Source organism: Strigops habroptila, chromosome Z, assembly GCF_004027225.2.
Source record: "Strigops habroptila isolate Jane chromosome Z, bStrHab1.2.pri, whole genome shotgun sequence".
Classification (NCBI taxonomy): domain Eukaryota; kingdom Metazoa; phylum Chordata; class Aves; order Psittaciformes; family Psittacidae; genus Strigops; species Strigops habroptila.
The window spans coordinates 47,748,986-47,774,689 of record NC_044302.2 but is presented as its reverse complement, the minus strand read 5'-3'; the positions used below and the strand labels follow the sequence as shown (position 1 = coordinate 47,774,689).

Genomic DNA, 25,704 nt, shown 5'->3' with positions numbered 1-25,704 from the left:
AAGGGAAAACCAGAAATGGTGAAATGCTATCTTCCAATGCTTATTCTCCAAATGTTTATTTAGAAAACTAATATACTTCCATTATAATTCTAAGCAGAGGTTGGGCACCCAGTAGTGGCTCTTGTTGAAACACAAAAATTAGATACTTAGCTTAGATTCAAGGAACAAGGATTCATAGTTCTATTACGCTCAGATTGTACTGAACGAGCCTCTGCTTGTGTCTCCATCTGTTTATTTCCATTATGTATATACAAAGCCTTAGGCCAGGCAGTGTGTCTCAACTGTATTTGCATTATTCAGGAAACATCTCTGCTTGTAACATAAATTAGTTTTGAAAATGTAGGCTTTAGGATAGCACTGAAAATTTTATATCACCATCCCTCTTTTCCAAACAAAAACAAATTCTATCTGAGCTCACTCACCTCTTTCTGCTAAACAGGGAAGCAAATTCAGCCCTGATACAAACATGTGAACATCTCATTGACTTCAATAGCCATTCAGCTTAGCTATGTCAAAGCTGAATTAGGCCTTGGGTCTCAAACTGTCTTGTCTGCTCTTGCCATCTGTCTTTCTTTGCTAGCCTAATTCCTTATTAAATAGGGTGTCCAGAGTGAATGTGAACCTATTCTGCTGATCCTTTCTCTGCAACAAACATTGCTAGAGGCTAAAATTCCTGAAAGTTATGACTACTTTGTCTGCCTCTGCTTCTGGATACTACGTGAGGTTCTTTTAAGGTGGCCTGAAGTTCAGACTGTGGATGTTTAAATTCCTAAGCACTCAATCCCTTTGCAGTCATACCTTAGATATTCAAAATTACTAAGCCATCTAGCCAATCATAACTTACAACAGTCCATCCTTCTTAGAGGTTTCTGAAGTGATAGTGCTAATCAACACAGTAGTTCACATACCATGTAGGTGATGATGGTAAAAAAAAAAAAAAGAAAATCTGACAGATAAATGTCTCCACATCAACAAACCATTGGGCAACAGATCCTGAAAAAGTATTAAACTGACAAGGCAGAGATTTGTCCAATGACACCCGTAATTTACTGGTTTGGATGCTGGAGGAGGTACAGGAGCAGGTCTGAAGATACAGGCTGGGTGTAGGCGTTCTCCCTATACGAAGTCTCTTACTGGTGCTGCCAAAGACCATTGCTCTGGTCCAGTGGGGCAGTTCTTGTGTTCTTGTGTTACCGAGCTAGGAGAAGACTGACAGCTGTTCTCAGAAACAGAATGTGGAAAATTCAAACCACCTACCTGCACACCTAAAATATATTAAGCACGGCAGTTATTTTTATCTGTTACTCAGTAAGGTTGTGGAGAGAATATTTGAATAGCTTGAATAAAGGAAGAAGCAGTCATGAAGTTAAAGTCAGACTGAACTATTCTCAAATTGAGAGCTGCTGAGGATCAAGTCATTTTGTTGTCATTTAAAGGGAAAAAAGAACCACAATCCACCACCACCACCAAAAAAAAAAAAAAAACAACAAAACAAACCCACCTCTCATATATTCATTATGTCTCCACAATTTCATGCTGCAGGCAAGACTTGGCATGAAAGCATAGTGGTTCCTTCAAAAAGAGGCTTTCTAATACATTTCTAATTTCTAGAAATTTCACAAGAAACTTAACTTGCTAGATTTTAACAGGAAACGTTCAAATGTGCAGCCTGACATTTGAGGGCTTACTCTTAAACCTTTTGAAATTGCCTGATCTTTGTTCATTTTCATTTCTCCACAGGGTAGGCTGTCTCTTTAAAATGTTATAGTGTAAAATCTTATAAAAGTAGTAATAATGCTAGCACAGAAGCAATAAGTATTTGAGTTACAGGTAATATAAAAGTTAATTGAAGCCCTGATGTAATTTTATTCTTCATGGTCTATTCCACTGGTATTATGGGCTTATTGTCAAGATGAGAGCTGTGAAAAATTACTATTGGTACCCTGGTACAAGCTCCAAACTGCTTTTTCTCAAGAGGGGCGCTAATTCTCTTAGGAAGACCCTTTACTGAATCAACACTCCTCATTGTTCATGCTAAGGAGGCGTGGAGGGAACCTAAGAAAAAGGACAGATAAAGAGAGATACACATACACCTACAAAAGCTACATTTTAAAAGGAGGTCAGTTTTGTTTATCACAGCTTTCACATGCCCCCAGCCAGGTTCAGGCCTCAAGCTCTGCAAAAACTCCCCAGTCACATATCCTGTCCACGCACTAGCTTCCACTTTGGTGCAGCCTTCACAGATGGACTGCCTCATGAGACAGGGAAACCCATCTCATCATGGGGCTGCCTCGCATGTGAGTTCTGCCCCCAAAAGGTAAACGAGGGTGCTGTAAGCTAAAGTCATGAGGCTCCAAAAACTTGAATGCAAGCGTAGCTACCAAAGGCAAAGCATCAGCCTCAGCTGTTCTTTGATGTACCGTGGAATGCAAGTGATTGAAGTTATTCATTGCCTCAGGAATGTTTTTAATTTCAAATTTAGACAATGCACATCATGGAACAGACAAACAGCTGAGAGAGAACAAATAGAACTGAGCTGATAATTTCCACAAGTTTGCAGAAGTCATCCAGCATTTTCTTATTGACTTCGGATTGTGCCATAGCTGTTTGTTCTACCCTTGGTCAGCCATGTTTAGCATACTGCGGACACAATAGTCAAGAGTTTTCGCATTGCATCAGCAGGGCATGCTTTAGAAAGCACATGTTGTGACTTTTGAAGAACTGAGAGAGAACAAAGCCAGGACTCTGTCCCCTTGGGAATATATGGCTGGCCTGTGCTCCTTTAGGAAGTGCAGTTAGAAAACACCTCTTTAATGTCCTGTCATATCTATTAATCTGGGGGTTTGGTGGGGCTCCCAGAGAGAATCCAGGTTTTATGTTTCAGGATGCCATCTTTACATGAGTCCCCAAAGTGTGGGACAGCCTGGAAAGTTATATCCAGTTAGCCTATCTCTGTGCAGCAGGACTCAAAAAGTACTCATGGAATGCAGCTTGTTATATTTCTACATAATACCCTAAGTATTGGCTGGAAGGAATGTATATGGCATCATTTGACATTGCACACTAACTTGTGATCTTTCCTTATTTATTAAACCTTTTATATGCAAAATACAGCCCAATATCATGACACCAAAATCATAATTTATTTTAGTTTAGTTTTTGCTTTTGAAGCACTTGATCTCTTCCATTTTCTTTTTAGTTTAGTTTTTGCTTTTGAAGCACTTGATCTCTTCCTTTATTAGAGAGCCGAGCTTTCCTTTACTGAACTCTTTCAAGCATATGGCTTGGATAAGAAACACCACTGGAGTTTTGACCAGCAAGTCACGCCTCTTTTGAATGTTGTGGCTGGGAAATGAAATATTTCACTACCTATTTTAATTCTGGGGAAGTAAAAAGTGAATAACTGAGGAGGATATACCATATCTGGATAATATGTTTGCCTGACAGTTTGCTTTTTTGGAAAAACAAATAGTACTTTGAAAGCAAACACTATATTTTTTTCTAATTATATGTCATTTTCTGAGATTGCCAACCTTATCCATGGAGGTCAGAGGCTGATGCATCTTCTCTAATTGAGCAGTAACATAGTCTGCAAGTACTCTCTCTGAAATGACAAACTGATTACTATACAGCACAGCTAAGTTTAGTTGAAGGCAGGTATCTTCATCCTTAAACATCTGGATCTTATCTCCGATAAAAGGATACCTATGATACCCTTTTGTTAAAAGTCAGATTATATTAACCTTACCTCAAGCAGTGATTTAAATTTTACTATACAGTTACTAACCCTGTTCAGTGCTCTGGGTCTCTTCTTGCAGATAACAGATTTATTCTCAACTTCAGGTAAACCAAGTATCAGGCCTGAAAGGGTCCACTCTCTGGATTGCATGGCTTTCCAACAGTTTTGTGGCTCATGCCATGACAACATCAGTTCACCCACACCTTTCCATTCTTGTGCACCTGTGTAGGGAAGAGCAAGATTTTCTTTGCTGTTCCAGAATTTACAGGATTTGAACTAACAACATGTGAGTCTAGTACAAATGCAGGGACAAGGTGAGTTCTTTCCTATCTATCTGGCACATTTCTCTTTACCATAACAGAGGATAGTGGCAAAGCATTCATTAGCACCATCTTCTATCGAGCAAAACTGGCAGTTTTAACCATGCAATAAAGTGTTGATACAAATTTGTCTGATAGAAAAATCGTGCATATCTTCAAAGCAGCTGCCAGTACAATCTTAAAAGTATACAAAACTGGAGGTCAAACATTAGGCCAGTCCAGACATTTTGGGCTATGTCCACCTTATTGCAGTTTGGCTTTCAACAACTACAATCTAATCAAGCAGATGAGCCCACTCTCAGTCTACCCAGGGGTCTTGCTGTTGCCTTGTCAAGGACTGAAATAGTCCCCTAGTTTTATTTGCCTAACTCCTGCATTAACTGTGAAAATCTTGCAATATGGCTTTTTTAGCAGTGTGGAAGGAGGCTTCTCAGATTAAACCATACCTGTTTATTCCTAAATCCACTAGGTGGATGTGTGCTGGTCAATTTTCTGTAATGTGCCTTCAGTGAGACTGCCATTTTTGTCCAACCAACAAATGCAAACCAGATCCAAAATGTCATCCCTGAAGGAGACCATGAGGTGTGAGAGGAAAATTGACAGTGATAGGTCTTCTCATATGCACTCTATTACCTGCAGCTAAATGTCAGCAGGGTATGATTGTCCCTCCTCCTCCACAGTAATACAACCTGACATGTAACAAGGATTCACCTTGTTGAGACAGGCTGGTTACTCACCACAAGGAATAGCAGAAAAACGTAATTGGAAGAGTCATCTTAAGACACACTTGCTGAAAAATTGAGATTGCTTTCCTTCTATCCCCACCAGGTGCACTGCAAAGACATGGCCCTTTACTTCAGCAGTAGTATCCACTAATGGGGAATGTCCTGCCTGCTGCTAAAAGTCACTGAAAAGGAAATTAGGATTAATTAAATGCATTGGAATTAGGATTAATTGAACGTTGGAAATGCATCTGCAGCATCTTCTGCATGTGCACGTAGCACTCCCAATGGTCAGTGCAGGCAGCTGCAGGTCTAATTCCAGGTAACAAAAGGGGTCATCAAAATATGCCTTGTCTGCTTCAGTGTGGGCAAGATTAGTGTGATGAAGACAGGAGGTAAACTGTCTCATTTTGTAGTTAAGGAAATGGGACACACCTCTTGCAGTCCTCTCTGCCGCTCTGTTAAGAAGGTTAGAAGCTCATCTTTGCAGTATTTTCACAGAAGCACTTCTTGGGGGCAAGAAATCCTCTAGGTGGGTGCAGTGAGATGAGCACCACAAGTGATCTGTCTTCCTCACTGCATTACAGACGTGCGCTTTCATGGTTTTGCAGCTGATGCCTCTTTTTTCTCCTAGCAGAGAATGGTTATCAGTAGCAGATAATCTTTCTGCTACCTTCTGCTTTCTTTCTGTGGTTGAGCTTAAGTGAGAAGGCTCTGGGGAGACCTTAGAGCAGCTTCCAGTACCTAAAGGGTCCAACAAGAGAGATGGAGAGGGGCTTTTGGCAAGGGCATGTAGTGATAAGACAAGGGGGAATGGTTTAAACTGACAGAGGGGAGATTTAGATTAGACATTAGAAAAAAAAAAGTTCACTGGGAGGGTGGTGAGACACTGGCACAGGTTGCCCAGAGAAGCTGTGACTGCCTCATCCCTGGCAGTGTTCAAGGACAGGTTGGACAGGGCCTTAAGCAACCTGGTCTAGTGGGAGGTATCCCTGTCCATAGCAAGGGGGTTGGAATTAGATGATCTTTAAGGTCCCTTCCAACCCAAACCACTCTATTATTCTATGTTATGATTAAAAAGAATTTGTATGAGTCACTTGTGCTTCCTTTATGTCATTCAAGGAGTTCTCTGCTAACTTTAAATCCTTGCGCAAGGCAATGAATCCACTGTTTGGCTCCACTGCTGCCACATCCAAGAACTAACTTGGATAAAGCTAGGAGGCTGTCTGGTCTTTTAATGATAGAACACTTGATCTTTTAATGATAGAACACTTCTTCCCTGGCATTTCCAAATAAGAGAATGTACTCCAAGGCAACTTATTACAAGAGAAATAAAATGCACAGGTTTTCTCTGCCTCATGTCTCCCAATTCATGTCCAAGTTTTAGCTTATTTTCTGCAGACATTTTTTCCTCCAAAAACTTCAATGTTTCTCTCTCAATTTCATCATAAGCTGCTCACTGTGAACAAGATTGCTGAAGCTGGGAGCAATTTCCTAAGCAACATTGCAATCTCATTCTCTCAGAATAGCTTTAACCTCAGGGCTGGTCTATACTTAAGGTTTCATTGCAAAATATATGTAGATTATGATTCTGAAGGCTTCTTCCTTGCTTCGTAGCAGAAATGGTGAACTTTCTAGAAATGGTTTTGACCACAGTTAAATCTGCAAAAAAATGCATGCACAGTTAGAACCAAAATTAGTTCATAGCTGCTGATCACCAGAAATTATTTTGGTAGGTAGGAAATCCTTGTTAAAACAAATAAAGAACAAAGTTTAGGACTGGTGTTGCGTCACCTTGTAGTAAACGGTTGAGGATATAGCTGTTCTCCCAAGATGCCATCACTTCCCACACAACTGAGGCATGCAAAGGCCATGTCAGAGTATTGCTAGCCTAGACTAGTTCAAATCACTTCTGAAAGCCTGACTGACATGAAGAGAGCTAATCTATCTCAGTGTTGGAGATCTGCAACGGCGCTATCTTCTCCACCTGCAATCGCCAATGCAAGTTTGTTTAGGTGTTTCCCTAAATGGTGCCAGACTACATCTGCAACTAGAACAAGCATCTGAATTTTGAAGACTAAGCCTTTGACGCATATTCCTAGTGCAAATGCAGCACAGTACTTCTGTCACAATCCAGCCAGCTCCCTCAAAAGAATAACACCAGCCAAGTCTCCTTTTTAATGGGGCATAAATAGGTGTGACATCCCTCCAACTAGACCTAGTAGGGAGCTATTTGCCTTATTTGTATTTAAGTCCAAAATACATCACAGTGTGAAATCTGGAAAGAAAACAATCATTTGGAAGAAAAAAAAACAAATCAGCAAAAGAGATTTGTGCCATTAGCTCTGTAACCTGTGCATCCACTCCTGTGAATAATACTGCTATCAGATGCAGGAAAACAGATTATATGAACCAGCACTCTTAAGACAATTGCTATCAGGGAGACACTCACATCACAAGAGAAGTGGCATCTGCAGCACTCTCTGTAATAGTTTTTCTAAGACTGAAGATTCTATGGAAATTGAGACTAAAATATGTTCTTAACTCTTAGAGGTGAGCCTTCAAAGCATGGTTAAAAGGGTGAGAAAGTTTCCTTACTATTCTTTCAAAATACAGCAAGGATGCAATGCCTAAACGTAGCGTATATTAAAGAAAAGTGCAAAAAACGGATAAATGAGTAGTTTCATCACCACTGAAGTTATTCCTTTGTCTTCATGCTGATATGTGACCTCTCCCAATCTGAACACCATGAAGCCACCAAGCCATTTAGTGCTTCAATAAATAAACATATCAGCACTCTTGCTGAAAGGTTTCTTTTCCTACACTCTGTCTCTTCTTTTCTCCCCCTCTCCTTCTTTAAGGATTTTATTTTTCTAAATGACTTTTTACTATTCACAGGAATAATTGGTGACAAACTCCACTTTTTGCAGTTTAACGGGGCATCTCTCTGCTGGCTCAGCTGGGCACTGCCAAGATACCAACACAAGGACATAGTTTGGCTTTTGTTTTTAGCAACAAGTCCTATGTAGCTGAATAAAAACAGACAGAAACAGCAGGAATCCCTGTGGTTCAAGTCAAATGAAAACAATTGCTCTAATAAAATGCCTTCTTGGCCTGTTCAAGACCAAATGGGCCAGTTTAGTGATGATCCAGGATTTATGCGGTTCGGGCCAGCCTGTTTCTTTCCAATCTGAATAGGGCAACAGGCACTTAGTAGCTCTGAAATGGCAGCACCCTGCAGCAGGCAGAGAGGGCCAAACTGGGAACACTAACATATCCTTTGGCACATGTGTGCAACCTGCCTGGGCTCTGAAAGAGACTAAAAGTGCTCCCACAGACAACCTGTCTCAGTAGAAGAGAATAATAAATCCTAAACTACTCTAGCTGCCATGCAAGTGAACAATTGACTGTGCCCTAACTTTTCATAGCAGGTATAAATGCCTATTGTGTGAGAAATTAAGAAGGCTTGATTTAGTATGATTCCATCACTGCAGGGTTTTCCTGGTGAATACCTATAAGTGCTTTATCTACCTTTTCTTCTGAGAAGACAAATCTTCTCCCTAAAGGCATTCCTTGATTCAACTCCTCTTATGTTACAACCTGTCCTTTTATGGCACCAGGTTCTTTTGCAAGAGGATGCAGGCTGCCAGCTTTCAGATGGGTACAACCTATCCCAGTGTTAGTGGTTATATGGTACAGGGCTCAGAGTTGTTTCCTGACAGCTTAACAATACAGCAATGGAGTCTACATGCTTAAAACACAGAGCACTCTGTTGCTAAAAGAAACAACAAAATTAAGACCCTAAGTCTGTGGTTTCTGGGTGATTTTTGCATTTGTGAAGGATTTTCTAAGGGAGTTGTGGGCTCCCTGTAGAAAGCTGGCATATATTGTTAGCTGAAATGCATCTTAAAATTTTCTTTCTTTGTCCAGGTCCTATAGAAGTAGAGCAGAAATGGGTGACAGACTAAGACGGATGAAGCAAGCACCCTTGAGATGAGTGTACTGCCCCAGGTCACTGGTAACCAATGAGAGGTGCTCCCCCCGTGGTGACAGTGCTGACCATGAAGAACCATGATTCTGGAATGAACTGCTAAAATCTCCCCTTGTTAGTTAGGAGCAATGAGTGGGCGTGCACAGCATTTTTCCAGATCACTCATCGGTACCTCTATTTCTCATCCATATTTTGCAATTTCACTGCCAACTGTATGACCACGATCTGGGCATCTGCCTCTTATGCTTAAATTTCATCCTTTTTATCTTGACAACATCTGTTCCTTTGTATTCTGGCTGATGGTGGTCAGCTGAAAGCCCAAATTCCTTCTTATTATCTGCACCCTGATTTCTCTCCTAAGCCTGCACAGATACGTCTCTTAAGGAAAGAGAGTGTTAGCTCAGCTTCATTCCTGCTCTGTTGTCTGGTCCTCTTTCTTTATTGTTAAACTCCTGTTATCCATCAAACCCTATTCACAGTTGAAATCAACAGCAAATAAAAGGAAACAAATAAGTCAGCACAGTGCTACACAGAAGTGGAGCTAGCATGCACAGAGATGGATGAAAAGCCACTGAGCCTCAATAGTGCTGATGGAGCTGCCCTGCAGCTATTCTGGTTGAGTTACTTCATCACTGCTGTATATAGACAATGATAGATGTAAAACTTTAGCTGTGCTAATGGCAGCATGAACTGGTACTATGTGCAGCCTTCACAACATGTCCACAGATGTGAACATGCTTGGAATTATTTTTTTTTAATCCAAGGGTCATTATAAAGTTGCCATGTCCTTCATGCAGATAAAGTCAGAGGTCCATGCTATATGGCAGGTATGGTCTGTCACTAAATACAGGGTGTGGAGATGAAGTCCACTGAGGCTTATGGTATTTATATATTTTTGTGAGATCTGGGGGAGACCTACCCTGTTCTTGTGTGTGTTAATTTCTAGGCCTTGGACTTCCATGACTTTTATTTTCTGGTTAAGTGCATGTATTACTGCTGAAATGCTCTACTTAATCTTTCATGTGTTGCCAACAGCAATGGGGAATATCACTTACGGATGGACAACTTAAGTCAATGCCAGTGCCTACCAAGAATGCTAGTCACAGGTTTGAAATGAGGCAACGCACATTTCCATTTAGCATCGTAGTCACCAGACTGCCCTTTCTTGCTGGACATAGGTTACATATAAATCAGCACTTTGGCAGAGAACAGTAGTACGGTTTTTAGTGAACTCATCCCTCTTTCCTGAACCACACTTCCAACTGATTCAGATGTCGAGTGATGCACACTGCTCCCACCCTCTGATCCACTCCTACCAACATCCTTAAGGCTTCACAATTCCAAATACACTGCAGAAAAAAGATGCACAGGGCCCTGAGTATGAAGGGATGCTTTAATAAAATGATACAAAAAGGAAGACAGTTCTGTTTTACATCTGTATTTGAATAGCTGGAGAGCATATAGCTATCAGTAGACAATTAGAGGCCCACTGTGTTAAAATACTCGACAGACATATAACAAGGAGGGTCCTTTCAGCCTGAGATTAGCATGAATAAAGCTATCAAAGTGAGCTGGAAAGAAAAAAAAAAAAAAAGAATCCAAAACAGCAGAAAAAAGAAATGGGGACAGAATAAACTAGATGCCTTTTCTGCAGCATCACTTCCAAAGCAGCAGTGCTTTAGGGGAACCCCAGCAGAGGTGAATGCAAAAGAGAGATCAAACCGGTGGTAAAGTCACACGATTAGACTTCTGGCTTTGTAGACTTCTCCAGAGTGCTGAGAGCACAACAAGAAAAAAAGGTCCCAATTTCATTATTGTGCACTTCCACTGGTTTTAAAACCACCTTTAAACCTCGCTGGGGGCTGCCCGTTGGCTCTGTGGACTATGTGGACACCACAGCTCAGCATATGGGAAGAGGAGGGTGCAGCTCCAAAGAACCTGTGCAGGAAGAAGTTAAAAGCACTTACAGGATTTTGGCACATAAATTTCGCTGATGTTTTTAAATATTCTTCCCCTACAGCAAAAAACCCGCCGCTACCAAAAAGCAGGAAAAGCAGCCAATATTGTTAGAAAGAAAAATACCAGTGTGTAGTCAGTGCCTCCATGTATCCATAGGTAGACTTCAGCTCACACTAGCACTGTTAGCATGTGCCACTGCCCACTGGAGCAGCAAATAAACAAAGAGCATCTCTGATGCATAGATCCTTTTGCATAAGTAATCATAACACAACCGTGGAGTATACACAACCGGTAGTGGTTAGAAGACGTGCTCAAGATTATAGGGTGAAGTAGCATCAGAGGGCATGAATAACTGCCCTTGTATTTGACCAAAGACTGCAGAGCCATATCAAGCTGTATTATTACATGAGCCATAATTCAAATATAGTAGGTGCGCACAGTGCTGTGGTAGCACAAAGAACATTATTCACTGTATTCTCAGTGTGAATGTGTACATTCAATAGTGATACTGGAGATGATCTATAAATCTTTATACATCCTTATGCTCCATAGAGGAGATCATGTTACCCCTATAATTTCATTTCACAGTTTAGAAAACATTCACTGACTTAATCCGACTCTAATCCACTATTATTTATTGTAATTATTGCCATTGCTACAGAAATTCCAAAAGCAATATGGTCTGTGGCTAACTATGCTTAAGTAAGATTGTCCCTGGAGGTGAAATCAGCAGATATGTTCTTACACTCTTCAAGGTTTAAGCTTGATGTAGAAATAAAAGCGCAGAGGTTCTTCCAAACCTGACCTCACCTCATAAGCCCCATAAACCCCATAAGTCACCAGTAGTGCTTGGCTGATGAACAGTGCTCACTAATGAGATGCTCTTAGTTAGGATCCTAGATGCTCTTAGTTACCCTTCCCTTGGGATGCACAGAAGTGCTGAAAAGTCCTCTGGCTTCTCCCCAGGGATGGTGTGAGAATGGGCACACCTCGAGCACCACAACACAGGCAAGCACAGAGCAACCAGTGCCTGGGGGATTCCCTGAGGGTGGAAAGGCTGGACCTGGCAGCAAGAGCCTTCCCACAACCCCATCAGTGACAGGGCAGCCGCAGCCCCAGCACTGGGTACCACCGTCGCGTCAAGGATTGCCGCTGCAGGGTCTGAAGTTAACGATATCCTTCCTGAGCCATGGTGTGCTGTGTCAACCTGCTAAGCACCTGCTGTGTTCTCTCCCAGTGGTGGCTGCCTCTCCACAGCATACAGAGCTGTCTCCAGATGGCAAAGATATTTTTCAGTCATTGTTTTCCTCCCGTTATGCTTTCTTTAACAACGCCGACGAGATACCAGGCTGGTGACAGAGCACGGCTGCTAGAAATGGATCCAAGCAAAGCAAAGCAGCTTCTCAACCATGCATATTCTCCCTGGGCAATAAAATGTCTTTGGTTTTTTAGGCGCAGGAGGATCAGATATGCTGCCGAGGGACCCACCGGGACCGTGCTCCTGCGAAAGTCCCAAAGCCAAGGAGGGTGCAGAGGTAAGTCTCCTCCCATCATGTCCTTGTGGGAAGCACAGGGATCAGCTCTGTGCTCAGGCATAATGCTTGTTGTCACTCTGTGCTCAGTGGCATAGGGCACATCTTCAGCTGCAAAGAGGTTGTCTGATAGCTCATCTGGTAGCCTGGGGTGGCTGGGAACGCACCATTTTGCTGGAAAAGGCATGGTGGGAATATTCCTTTTTCGTTCTCGGTGTGACATGTGCAGCCATGTGTTTTTAAGAGCAGCAAATGAATTTGTTGGTCTGATGCTAGGAGTGGAAAGGGAGTGAATGGGCAAGTGGATTCCTGCAGGGCCAGAACATTCATCTTCAGGCCTGCTGACACAGCTGAGTGTGAAGCACTTATATCTAAAGACAAAACCAACCATGTTACAAACTAAAGGCCTCTCCAACAATATTTATAATAAACTGTTATTTTAAACAAAGATGTAAACTTGGATATACATACACAGCCCATATTCCTGCTTAAATTTACTTTAATCTTTCACATTTCTTTAAATAAAATCAAATTAGTAATCCAGGCTGTTAAACTGGATCAGATTAAACTGATAAAGCATATTTCAGACTTCTGCTACAAAAGTAATGGGTTAGGATTTTTCATTAAAATTAGATAAATTTAGCTCAATAACTAACTCTTTTGCTTAGAGAGGCATTTAAAGATTAAAATGCAGCAACTTCATCTCTTTTCCTGGTGTCTGAGTGAAAACTGGTGTAAGAAGCTCAGATCAGCTAGCTTTAAGACCTTAGAGGCCTTGGTGAATCATCAACTAAATCCAGCACCTGCTAAAACTTTTTTTTTTTTTAAATGAGAAAAAGGTAAATGCAAAACATGTTTTGAAAAGCTTTTCTTAGATTTTTATTATCATATTTACTAGTTTCACCTACCATTTAAAAAAAAAAAACGCAAAACAACCACTAATAGTTTTCTCAAAATCCAGGTTTCCAACAGTTTTTATTTAAATGCTAATAAAATCCAAAAGGGGCTGGATCAATCTAATGTTTTAAAAAAAGAGAAGAGAAAAGAAAAGAAAAGAAAAGAAAAGAAAAGAAAAGAAAAGAAAAGAAAAGAAAAGAAAAGAAAAGAAAAGAAAAGAAAAGAAAAGAAAAGAAAAGAAAAGAAAAGAAAAGAAAAGAAAAGAAAAAAACCAACAAAACCAAAAGAAAACAAACCTACTAATAACAAATATGAATCTCACTAAATGTGCTTAACAATTTAGCATGGAAATACAGCACAGAATTTCACACTCTTAGCTATCAAGAAAAAACAACTAAATTTAAGGTTAAATCTATATAAAGCAGTAAACCAACATATCCTCAGGGGTATCAGTCAGTGAGAATCCACCTGTCTTTAGGCAAATAATTTATAACACAAACAAAAAAATTAAGGTTCAAATTGATAATGGAAAGCCATCAAAACAAAACTTTCATGTTATAATTAATTCAGATATTTAAATCATTCTGATTGTGTCTGGAGCATGGACTTGCACAGACATTCCCAGACATTTTTCACTGGTTGCTATCAATGCTGTGCTCAGTGTAGTATTATTTTGTGGCAGCTTGTGTATCACAAGCAGGACCTATAGGACTGCTGGGGAAGTTCTGAGCTAGAGTTTAATCAGTCCCTAACTTTCTCTGATTTAAGTTAGGGTCATGCTTAAGAAAGGGGGAAAAGAAGTTCAATGACTCTGGAATGCAATTTGTTTTAATAACACAGTATTTCCAATGCTTGGGAGTGTAACACCACACAGGACAAAACCTGACTTAGCACCGTTTTCTCCTTGGTTTTAAAAAAGTGGTCTCTTTTTTTAATAACGACTCCCCACTGAAGGAGAAGGTTTAACGGCAGAACTTTTTAAGAGGGAGGCTGACTCAGTGCTGTCACTGATGCAGCATGAGCAGAATCAGCAAAATGCTAGCACAGGAAAGTCAATAAAGTCCATGAAAGTATCCTTACCAGCATGCAATAAAATTAATTTAGTCATAGTAAATGACAAAGTGCTGAAATGTTCTTTAATAACTTGCTAACAATTTGTGGAAGGGTTAAGCCTGGTGTTTGAGGCAAACATGATATGGAGCAGCTGGATATAAATTCTTCTGAGCTTGCATTTGCTGAGAGAGACAAGCACAAAACAATTGCCCTTTCTATTGCTAAACAGTCAAATGGGCAACGTTATTTTTATGTAAGAAAAACATCAATTCTAGACTAACGCTGAAGAGAACATATGCTGACCCACTTGAAATATTTTTTTTTATCATATCAAGAGAAAGTAGATCTCAATGAATAGAAATCAGGAAACAGAAATTTGCATAGCTGTTATTTCAACAGCCTACTTACTCCAAGTGGAGACCTGGGCCACCATAAAGTTCCCTTCAACTTTAACAAGGTGCTAACAAGAAGCAACAAGCTACCTCCAGGTCCAGACTGTGCTCTTGACCATGTCGTTCAAGTCAATGGTAATTGCACAGGTTTCAGTAAAGCATAGAAAATTCTTATATTTAATAGGTTATGACATTCATGACCAGTGAAGACAGGATATGGATTAGTAATAAAAATACTAAACTTGATCCTCGTCATGAAGTAAATTAATGCTCTTTCTTACAAGAAAGGAAGGAGCCACTCTATGTCATGTGCTCAGAACTAGCCAAGCTGGACCTGTTGTTGAACAAGCCAAAGTTTATGAATGTTCTTGGAGTTTCTTATGTTTCTTCCTTCTTAATAGTAAAATGCTGCCTCTTCATTGTTGCATTTAAAATGCATCCTGTTATGCCTGTAGCTCTTTTTGGAGTGCAGGTTCAGAATACCATGTACTCTATCACTTGCAGCTTTTGCTTAAAAAGAAGAACAAATACATGTGTGGGAGTAGCATAAACTGCAGCTGTTTTTCTTTATGTTTCCACCATCATTACTGCTGACTGATAACAAGGAAGAAGACGTAAATATACACCACAAGGAAGAAGATGTACGTATACACCATTTGGCTTCTCTGTAACACTGCTATACAGGAGGTTGAGAGGTTGTCTTGGTGAACTCCTAATTTTAACAAAAGTTTTATGACTATAAAAAGATCAGAATAGGGTGAAAGAATTTGTTTTGTAGTGAAAAGGATGTTGCTATCCTATCTGATGCTGGAATATTTAATCAGAGATACAGAACTTCAATTTGAAATTTCACTGGCTTTATGAAATATTGTATCATCAAAGAACCCAAGTGAGTCCAGACATCTCTGGAAAGATTAATTAATTTCACTGGGCAGCTGCTTAAAAATAAACAAAACATCCAACCAGATGCAGGACACAACCTCATCTCCTCATTCTCCACCTTGCCCTACTGCCATAAATGCACTGTGGCCGAAAACTTTACAGATAACTCAAAATCACAGAGGCGTGGTATTTTCAGCACTCTGGGACAGTTTAAAAGCAAGATGCTCTTTTTGCACAGCACATGATTCTGAAGCTTGTGAGGCCAGACAACAAAAATCCTTGGTTATCTTTCCAAGTGTAAGCCCGCATGGCCTTATACCCCCTCTTCTCTGACCCTTCAAGTCAGTTCAGGATGTACCTTGCTGCCACACCAGCCATGGAGCGGTACTGCTGAAATTCATAAAAAATTGGAATGAAATGCAGTAACAGTCCAAGGCAAGGCACACAGCTTCAAGGAGTAAACCAGATGATGCTTTGTCCAGCTGGCTCCTGCCAGCTCTCGTTGCTGGTTTCCCAGGTCACGCTCTCCATCCCTGGTCCTGGCCACAGTTCACCTCATGTTGAAGTCAGCAGAGCTGGGCTAGCTAATGGAGGGGAGGATTCATCTGAGTTACTGAACTGCGTGTCATAGCATACAGCTGAGAGTTCATTTCCAATTATGGTCTGTGCTAATTGCTCTCCTGTGCATCTTCATATCATGACCAAGGCAGGCAACATTGGTCAGGAAAGCCAGAGGATTGTTAGTCATTCAAAGCCATCAGAGTCATTATGCTTGACCTCTGGCATTGTAATTTTATTTCTGTGGCTCTGCATGGAAACTGCCAAAGCAAAGTAACAAGCCTGTCAAGCTGTGGTGCTTGTGTAAAACATGCCCACCTACCTTCATATCTGAAGACAAATAAGATTGCCTGATCCTACAGTATGTGAGTTGCACATTAAAACACATGGCAGTTTCATAGTGCAGAGCTGGATTTCCACACAGAATACTGTGTATTTTTAATTACCAGGACTACAATCAGCTTGTCTTATCATCTCATTACACTTTCATTTTGCCTGATTTCACTTCTGATGATCAGAAAATGCAGTGAAGCTAAGACCTCAGCTTACTGAAGGGACAGCCAGTCCTTCAGGCTGGCCACAGGTTTAGTCATTAGGCCTGTTGCCTTTCTAATTCAAATTATCTAATTCAAGAAAGGGATGCATCTTTAGGAAACTAAAGATATTGTTGTTTGAGGGGAAAAACATTCTTTGTCATGGGACAAATAATTTCTTCTTTTAATATAATCCACTTGTCTCTGACTTTCTGAGGACTGTCAGGTAGGATTGGTTTTCTCACTTACTCATGTCTAGTATTGCATTCCACCCTGCAGCAAATGACACATCCCAGCTGGAGGCATTTAACACCATTGCAGTAGCGCTGGAAGGAACAAGCATCCAGCCTTGAATATAGGGAGGGCTTGGTAAAATATGTGGAGAAGGTAGTTTGACTGCTGGAGATTTGTACTTCAATGTGCAAAACTCGGAAGATTAAAAGATATGAAGAATTTGCAGGACCACTCATTAAGACTGTAGCAACATAAAGGTGGAAATGTTAAGAGTATGGTAAGAGTGTCTTGCTGTTCTTCTGTGAAGTAGGGATTTCAGTCCATGGAGGCCGACAGGATTCGCCACATAGGAGTAAAAGCAAAGACAGAAGCATTTCTCTTCTTCATAGTTGTCAGAGCACACCTGTGGCAAATTTCCAGGAAAAGATGGCATGACAAAATGTGCCTTTCTGCATTTAGTTAATGTTTGGAACTGGAGTAAGCACTGTGTTTGCTTTGCATGATAATTAAATGCAAAGTATTTAAGAATACTGACTTGTTTCTGAGGCTGCTACTTATGAGCTGGAAAAGTTAGGAATATTTAAATATGAGCGGGTAAAATTTATATGGTATTATTTTTAATAGTTACAGAAATAGTTTTGTGTAACAATATTTGTCAGCTTTTGATTCTCTTCCTACATAAATCCATGAAGGTGTTTAAAAAAACTCATCCTGTTTTGTCTTCTGCTTTCACTCTCTCTCTCCTACTAGATGTCTTTACAAGATCTATCCAGACCCCTTGAAAGTCTCTGATCAGATATCTTCCATATTTTGTCTCTGCTGCAAGTCCCAGGTTCCCACCCGGCTTAGTTTCTTATAATTGTTCTTTCATTTGCTGCCACTTCTACCTCAGTCTCTTGTGTCTCCCACAGTTTCTTATCTCCCTTGTCGGCTCTTTTTCCTGGGGTGACTCTGGCCCCACTTTTTCCTGCAGGAGCAAATGTCTCTGCTCCTCAACACTCATTATTGCTTACATTTTGATAACATCTACAGGCCAGATAAGAAATTATTATGTTGAATGAGATAAACTTACTTAAGGAAAGCTTGTCTCTAGTCGAGGTCTTAGAAAACACTTCGGATCCATCTAAGAGCCATGACATAAAAAAAAATTGCCAGCTCTCTCTTCCATTGCAGTTTTGATGATTAATGGCAACAAACTACTTCTGTGTTATCTTTGTTTGCACAACTGGAATTTGCAGTTACATTTATTAACTCAGTCCTTGCAAATACTAGGAAGTTGAATACTCAGTGAAATACACTGTGTTTGGGTGTTTATGGGGAGATATTTAAACATTTCTGCACAACGAATTTTGTGAATGGGCTACACAATTTTACTAACTCTACAGGACTTTCTTTTTTCTATAGAGCTTAACATATTTAAGCTGCTGCAGAACAACACTGCTTTATTCTCTGTAGACAACTTTATTCTTTGTCTTGTCATTTTTATTGTTCTAGTGGCAGTGAATAAAACGCTTCATCTGTTCCTCGGGAAGGACTTAATCCAAAGATCACTGAATGCATTGGAAGAGCCTCCATTGGGCTTTGGATCAAGCTCTTTAGTTCACAAACAAATGCTCTTTGTGAGAATATGCTATTCAAGTATTGTACAGAAGAGTTACAGAGTTAGAGTTCCTGATTTCTAAAATAATGATTGCTCTTCAAATCTTTTTTGCACTGCCTGTTCAGTTGGAGGAACAATATGCAACTGTATACAATTGTTGAAGTACTGTAGTCTGTGATTATCCTGCCCCAGCTGTTGATGTAAATGTAGAACATGTAAAGCTGTGGCAAAAAGTAGTGCTATATTTACATGGCTTTTCCTATGCACACAGTAAGCCAGAGAATATATAGAGATATGCTCTCTGCCCCTGAGGATGTTCAGGCTCAATCAGGTAAGCTGGACACAGGCGAGCCATCTTTCAGGACTGCCTTATGTTAATGTTATTAATGAAACAGACTTGAAAGAGGGATTTGTAGAATAAAAGAGGGATACTACTGAATGGATTTTTTTATTATTTTTCCCTGCGCTTAGGAAAAGGGACAGACTGAAGGGAGACACAAAGCCCACAGTAGGGGAAAGAAATGGGGGCTATTGTGGAAGAGGGTACAAAGAGAGTAAGATAAGGCAGGAGTAATCAAAGCAGAAACATTATCTGGAGTAAGACTGTAAAGAGCTTTAAGTGAAATCTCACAGGTCCAGATTTGCAATGACTGCATTTTCCAGAAGAAGGAAGGAGAACCATGAGTCAGTTATGCAGCGGCATCCCCATGAGCTGCAATTAAAAGACAATATTCTTTACAGCGTTACAGCGAGTGAATATTTCTTTGGATTTCTTGTGAAGGGGAAATAACAGTTCTCGTGAACTGAAGAGAACAAGATGCCAGTGAAATTTGACTGTTTCTGCAGCTGCAGAAGAGCGTAACTTCTTCACGTGGGTGTGGATTACACACACAGTTACTACTGGGTATTACTCCTGTGACAGAATGGCTTGCAGTAAAATACACTACACCACGTGGTAAGTGCTGGCAGGGCTATGCACGTAGTTTGTAAGCCAATGATGACTAAAAGTTTATGGAGCCAGTACTAAAATGTTACTTACTGAGGAGTCACATTTAAGTCAATGAGTTTATTCATGTTGCTAGTTGCTGATACAGATCTTGCCAAGCTATTTCACCACATAATAGAAGTGTCTAAATGAGCCTGTTAGTCAGCTGAGTAACTTCAGAAAATAATTTTTAAGTTCATATTACATTAGTATTTGAACTCCCTAACCACAGCTGAGGCTCTGTTATGTTCTGCAAACATCCAATAACTGTCAGTCCCTGTCCTAAATTCTTCAACTTGTAGAGACAAATAAGGGAATATGAGGTGCCTTCAGTCACATCTCAGGTCACCAGCAACACCAGGAATAGAACAGGGATCTCCAGTCAGTTCCCAAACAGCAGCTCCCTACCTCTGTAATACTCAACATTCCATCCCTGTACTAAATATAAAGCATTTATGAATGTGACCTCCAAACTTCCCACAGCTCTTCTGCTGACTGATGGATCTCTGCATTCATTAGTTTTATAAATGCACAGAGAATACACACAAGTACCATTTAATGTCACATGCATTACCACAAGCCAGTGCATTCCCTCACCCAGCTCATGTGCATGTTATTCTGCAGTCAGAGAAGTAACCAGAATCACAAAGAAAGAAAAATTAATCTAAGCACAGAATTTCTGACAGCTAATCTGACATTTAAAATTCTGCACCCCAAGCAAAACTCATTTTTTATACACAGTGAAATTCAGTATGGAGGCTACCAGATCAGGCATCATCTTTCAGGACTGCATTTCATTTTATAAATGTTGTAAAAGTGCCTGACATATCCAGCATCGTTATCACAGTATTCTTCTTCCTTTCTTTATTCTGCACTACTCTCAGCATCTTTGGGAGTTCATAGAGAACAAGAACAGCATGCTGGGTGGTAAAAGAGCAGCCTGAAAGAATTTCTTCTTAATAGGAAGAGGTATCCCCTTTGAATTATTCTCTATTTGAAGGCTTGCTGTATAAAAATTAAAAAAAAAAAAAAAAAAAAATCTCACACAGAAACTAGGCTCATATACCAACGAAGTCCCAAAGCAGAGACTCTGAGTAACTCCTCTGTCTCCTGCATATTGCAGGGACAGCAGATGTGGATATGACTTCACTGTCTTCTCTCCCTGTTTCTCTCCTCTCCTTCAAACATCTTTGTCTTTCGTTTCCTTCTCTTTATCTTGCAAGCCTGAGCTGCCCTGTGTCTCTTCCCCTTCCTAACTCCAGGCACTCTTCGCAGGCAATGGCTCTGCCATCTTTCTGTCCATGGAAGAGGATGCATCTGTACAGAGGCAGATTGTAAACTAGGTCAGCTTACGTGGCAGAGAAAAAAAAAAAAGAGTAGAAATAAGAGCGTTTTTATATAATAACAATGCCTCACATAAGTACGCGGCCCAGTTAGTAGAGGTGTTCGGTGTCTGCAGTTCCCACTAACTTCAGTGGCACTAGTCCCCTTGTTCATAGCCTAGGTACACAGGAAAACATCTTCAGCTTTGCAGCTCCCTACAAGTATTAGTATAGATATGCAGTCACGCTTCCTTGAGCTTTCCCAAGAATGTCACACTAATCTCAGGATCTGGTTTTGTCACTTTTTCCTACATGTTCAGCACAGCCTTGGGATGTATGTTTGTCAGTCAGTGGAGGAGGAATGAGGTAATACCAGGGGTGACATATCCCTTTTCAGTTCACAAGGCATATAAAGCAGGCCTAAAAGGGAATGACAGGCAAAGAGCTGTCATTTGAGTGTTTAAAATAATGACGTTCATTGACAAAAGTTGGCTTAATGCAGCTGACCTTTATACCTTTCCTACTTTCATAGGTTTTGTGACCACACCTACTAATCCTACCATTCATTATTTAGATAAAGGTATTTTAACTTCACAGTAAAAATTAGAGAAGGCTGCACCCTGGCAAAGATTAATTCCTTTTTCTCCCTACCTGAAGCTCTCTGTAATGCTGTTCAAAAATCACAAGGCATTAACAAAATACATCTTTAAAACAAACTTTAAAAAAAACATAATTTTCTTCTGCTGTTGTAACTGTTGAAAATGCAAATTAAAAGCCAATAGGCAAAACTCACTAAAATATACACAGTGAAATCACATTTGATTTCCTCTGTGACATATTAGTCATGTGCTACTTTAATTAATATTAAGTAAATGCATCTCTGTCATAAGAAAGAAAAAAAAGACAAAACAAAAATTCAAACAGTATCAGTGTCATTAGATATTGCTTTATCTAATGGAACAAAACTGAGCTGCAGTCACGCAGTTCAGTCCAACGCTATATGAGAACAGTAAGCAGGAGAGGAGCAGAAGGTAACTGTTGGAACAAAAGGGCAGAGAGGTGGGAACCCAGCAAGAGGAACTCTGAAGTTCCCCCTTTGGCAGTGTAACATCTCTGGTTGCAATGAGTATCACAGATATTTTCCTAAAGTGCAATATTGCCAGTCTCCAAAATTTGAGGGCTTCAAAAAGCATGAGACTGGACTATGCTTATTTTATGCTTCTGAGGCCTGGAGGACACCTTTTTGCATGGTTCTGAAGGTTTCTACAACTAAAAAAAGCCTTATACATTTTTCTCCCTCCCTTCCTTTTGATAACTGGCTTGTTCTATCAGCTGAAGCTTCTAAAAGCCCAACAAACACGGTGAGACCTGTGAAACATCCAAAAGGGATGCAACCCCCATGCTCCTCTTCCTTTCTCTCTTTCCCCTGCAGCTCCACACTGCCATTTGGATAGCATACCTATCTGTGGGAGCAGAGACAGTGGGGCAGGCTGGTGGGTGTGAGCAGTGATGCATGCCGTGCACAGCTGCTTCAGTCAGGTGCCGGAGGTGCACCTTCTCATTGCTCCCCGCCTGCTCCCTGCAAATGGGTTGAACACAACCATACTGCAGCTCTAGCACATACCCTGCACATCTGCACAGATCCTAGAAGGGCAAAGGGTGGGAGTCCTGTCTTTGGGCAGGTAACTGAATCGCAGACATTCCTGGGAACATTCCTAGATGGTGCCACTCAACCACCCCTGCTCAGAGCTGGTCTCCCTTCTTCCTTGCCATGCCATGTGCTCGTGGCAAGTAAAAAATGTGTGTTAAAAAGGGCCATACTTCATCCAGAGAATTACAGCGAAGTATGAAAGACAGAAAACAGATGGTGGCATATATGGAGAATGGCAACAGTTTCCTTGGGCAAAGACCTTGGAGGAGTTTTGTCTGTACCATACTCTGTGTGCTTTTGGATACATATGTTTGCAAACAGGGTCATGGCCACATACAGTTAAATACCAAGATAGCATCTTACTTCCATTAATAGCACTGGCTTACAGGTCTGCTGTTAGGTATGTATGCATCTATCTCCTTATACCATTCGTTTTTATTATAAGCCTTTTCACTGTCACGACATTCAGGTAGCAATATGCCTGTGTGTGAGCATCTATGTCCTTGAGTTCTCACTAGAGAATGGAGTAGCTGAATTATTGACAGCAGCATGTAACTTCCTATTTAAAATACTGGTGCCTGAAGAGGGGACAGTGGCAAATGCAACACTAAACTTCAATACAGACTCTGGAGAACTAGAGGATTGCAAACCTCATGCCTGTACTGTGCAAATAGAGAGATGCTAATTGGGTTAGAACTAAAGGACGCCAGGATTAATGCTATCTATCTGAGCAGAGTCAACACTGCGGCTGTGAAGTCCTGCCTTAAACAAACCTCTTGAAGGCCTCTGAAAGGGTCAACAAAAAAGTGGTAAGGGTGGTCTAATTTCCATATCAGACTGGGTTTCTAAAAGGCTCTTGACAAAGGCTTTTAAGGAGACAGAAGCATTGATAGCAGCAAGAGGGAAAGCCCTGGTATAGCTCAGTAACAGCTTAGAAGATAAAATGCAAAGTACAGGACTAAATGACCAGCTCTTACAATGGAGAGAGGTGCTGAATGGTGTAGGCTTCTGCACACATCAGTGCTGGGACATGTGCTGTTTAGTGTACTCACACCTTACCTGGGAATGAAGTGAAATAGCAGAGTTCATTAGCGGTATTAAGTCAGCAGTAAGAGGAAAGACTGAAGAACTACACAAGGACATCATGAGGCTGACTGGACAATATAAGAAATGCAGTGTACGTAAATATGAAATGATGCATATAATGAAACAATTGGCTCCGAGCTGGCCATTGCATGAATAAAATCTCAGGTTTATGGCAGACAGTTCTGTAGAAACATCAGCTCTGTGCTCAAAAACTCGTAAAATATTAGTTGTTAAGAGAAAAACAACACTGTGCCACCATATGAATCCATGTTTTGTCCTTATCTTAAATCTTGTGTACTTCTTAATCTCAAATAGGATGTATTAGATCAGGCTGACATTCAAGAGGGCATCGAGGATGATAAGAGGTACAGGACAGCCTACAGACAAAGCCCCTCCCTAAGCAACCTAAAACTCTTGAGCCAGGAGGAGTGATGTAAAGGGATTACATTGGTCTATAAACCCATGAGCAGCTCAAAGAGACAGTTAGGAGCTGTTCCTCATCTCCAGCACGGATGCTGAGGGCATAGTAAAGTTCTTACTGAAACCAAAAACAAAAGGCAGAGGTTCTTCACAGGAGGGGCGGCAGACCAATGGAAATCCTTGCCAGAGCCTACTGTGAATGTTGCAAGCACATTTGGGCCCATGGAAGTCAGATCCACTCCCTAATATATATATAAAAAAACCCAAAACATAGATATTTTATATATATAAAACAAACAAAAACCCAACAAACAAAAAAATAATAAATCGGGGGGGGAGGGGGAACAAAAACCAAAACCCCCAAAACACCGACCATCAGTAAAACCACGCAGAAGCCCTCGGAAACCCCCAGCGCCGCGGTTGGGGAGTTCCCGCCGCACAACCCCCGAGGGCGGGCCGCGGGGCCGCGCTGCTTCCCGCCGGCGCTCCGCTCCCCACCTCCGTCCGGCGCGGCCCGACCCGGCGCGGCGCGGCGGGGGTAGCCGTAATACGAGAGGGCTCTCAGCAGGCCGGGTAACCCGACCGCGGCGGGTCGCCGGGGGGGGGGAGATGCGCGGAGGCTCCGCGAGGGCGCAGCGCTCCGCGGGACGGGACCTGACCAGACGGGACGAGGCGGCACAAGGCGACGCGGGGCGGGGCGGTTACTGGGCGGGCGGCGGGTTTGCCCCCCTCTTCCTGGCGTCGGTGAAGGGGGCGGGCGAAGAGGGAAGGGGAGGAGGAGGAGGTGGAGGAGGAAGGGGGACCCGACGTGCCGGGGCTGCGCTTGGAGCTGGTTGTGCACGCTGCGCGCCAGGGGACCGAGAGCGCCTTGGAGAGGTATCTCTGCTCGCGGGGCTGCGCGCGTGTTTGCGCGTCCTCCTGCCAGCCTGTCTTGTCTGTATGTCTGACTATCTGTCTGTCTGTTTGGTCTGTGTGTGTGAGCGGGGCTCCGGCTGCGGAGGGAAGGGAGGCGGCGGTGGCGGCTGCGGCTCCGGCAAGTTGGCCCTCGGCGGGCTGCGGGCGGTAAAGGTGGAAATGCGGGGACGGGGACGGACTTGGGGGGGGGGGGGGGGGGGGGATGTTAAAGCGGGACGCGGGAGGTGTGGTGTCGGTAGAGATACGAAGAAGTGCAGGGGAAAGGCTAGGAGGGAAGATGAATAGGCGGGGAGGGAGAGACGAGGAGGGGATGGGAGAATGGAAATGCGGGAAGGGAAGAGGCCAGGAGGGAAGGGGGGATGCTGGAGGGAAGACGTGGACCTGCCTTTGCCCTCGCTTACCCCTCGAGTTGCGCCCGCCAGCCCCGCGCCCGCACGTCCCCTATGGCGCGGGGCGCTGGACGGGCCCGGGCGGGCGAGTGCGGAGCGCCGGGTCTGTGCGCACCCCCCGGCGCGGGCCTCAGGGGCTTTGGTGAGATCCTGAGGAACCCGTGACGTAATTATTTTTTAATCAGCATGTTTTTTTCATGGGCATCTCAATTTTTCCTGGACTCCCCTTTTTGAACCGGAAATCTTTCGTATCTTTGTTCCAAGTCTTTCTATTTTTAGACCCCTCAGTAACGGCGAAGCATGAGTTTTAAATATTTGATTTCTTCTCATTTGGCTCCTGCTTAGGACCACTGCAGTGTAAACTTCTCAAATGCTGGTGGCTCTTCCTAGAAAAAGTTATTCAGATTATCGCTGAGGTGGGCAGGCAGGCAGCTACTGTGGGTATCAGTGTTTGAGTTCCTGATAACATTAATCATTAGCCATAAGGAGTAGTCACTATGTTGAAGTTTGGTTTTTATCTTTAG

At 41.9% G+C, this 25,704-nt stretch overlaps 1 protein-coding gene across 6 annotated transcripts in view; it reads left to right on the top strand.

Annotated features, from left to right (window-relative positions):
* PALM2AKAP2 (PALM2 and AKAP2 fusion) overlaps positions 1-25,704 on the top strand; it is a 255,085-nt gene that overhangs the window by 136,556 nt on the left and 92,825 nt on the right. For 5 of the 6 annotated variants that reach the window (XM_030511673.1, XM_030511668.1, XM_030511667.1 and 2 more), the window contains one exon: positions 12,184-12,266. In XM_030511673.1, coding sequence (XP_030367533.1) covers positions 12,184-12,266 — 83 coding nt within the window. Of the gene's footprint in view, positions 1-12,183; positions 12,267-24,685; positions 24,753-25,704 lie in introns of those variants that run through there. The other variant, XM_030511672.1, reaches the window with a different exon arrangement.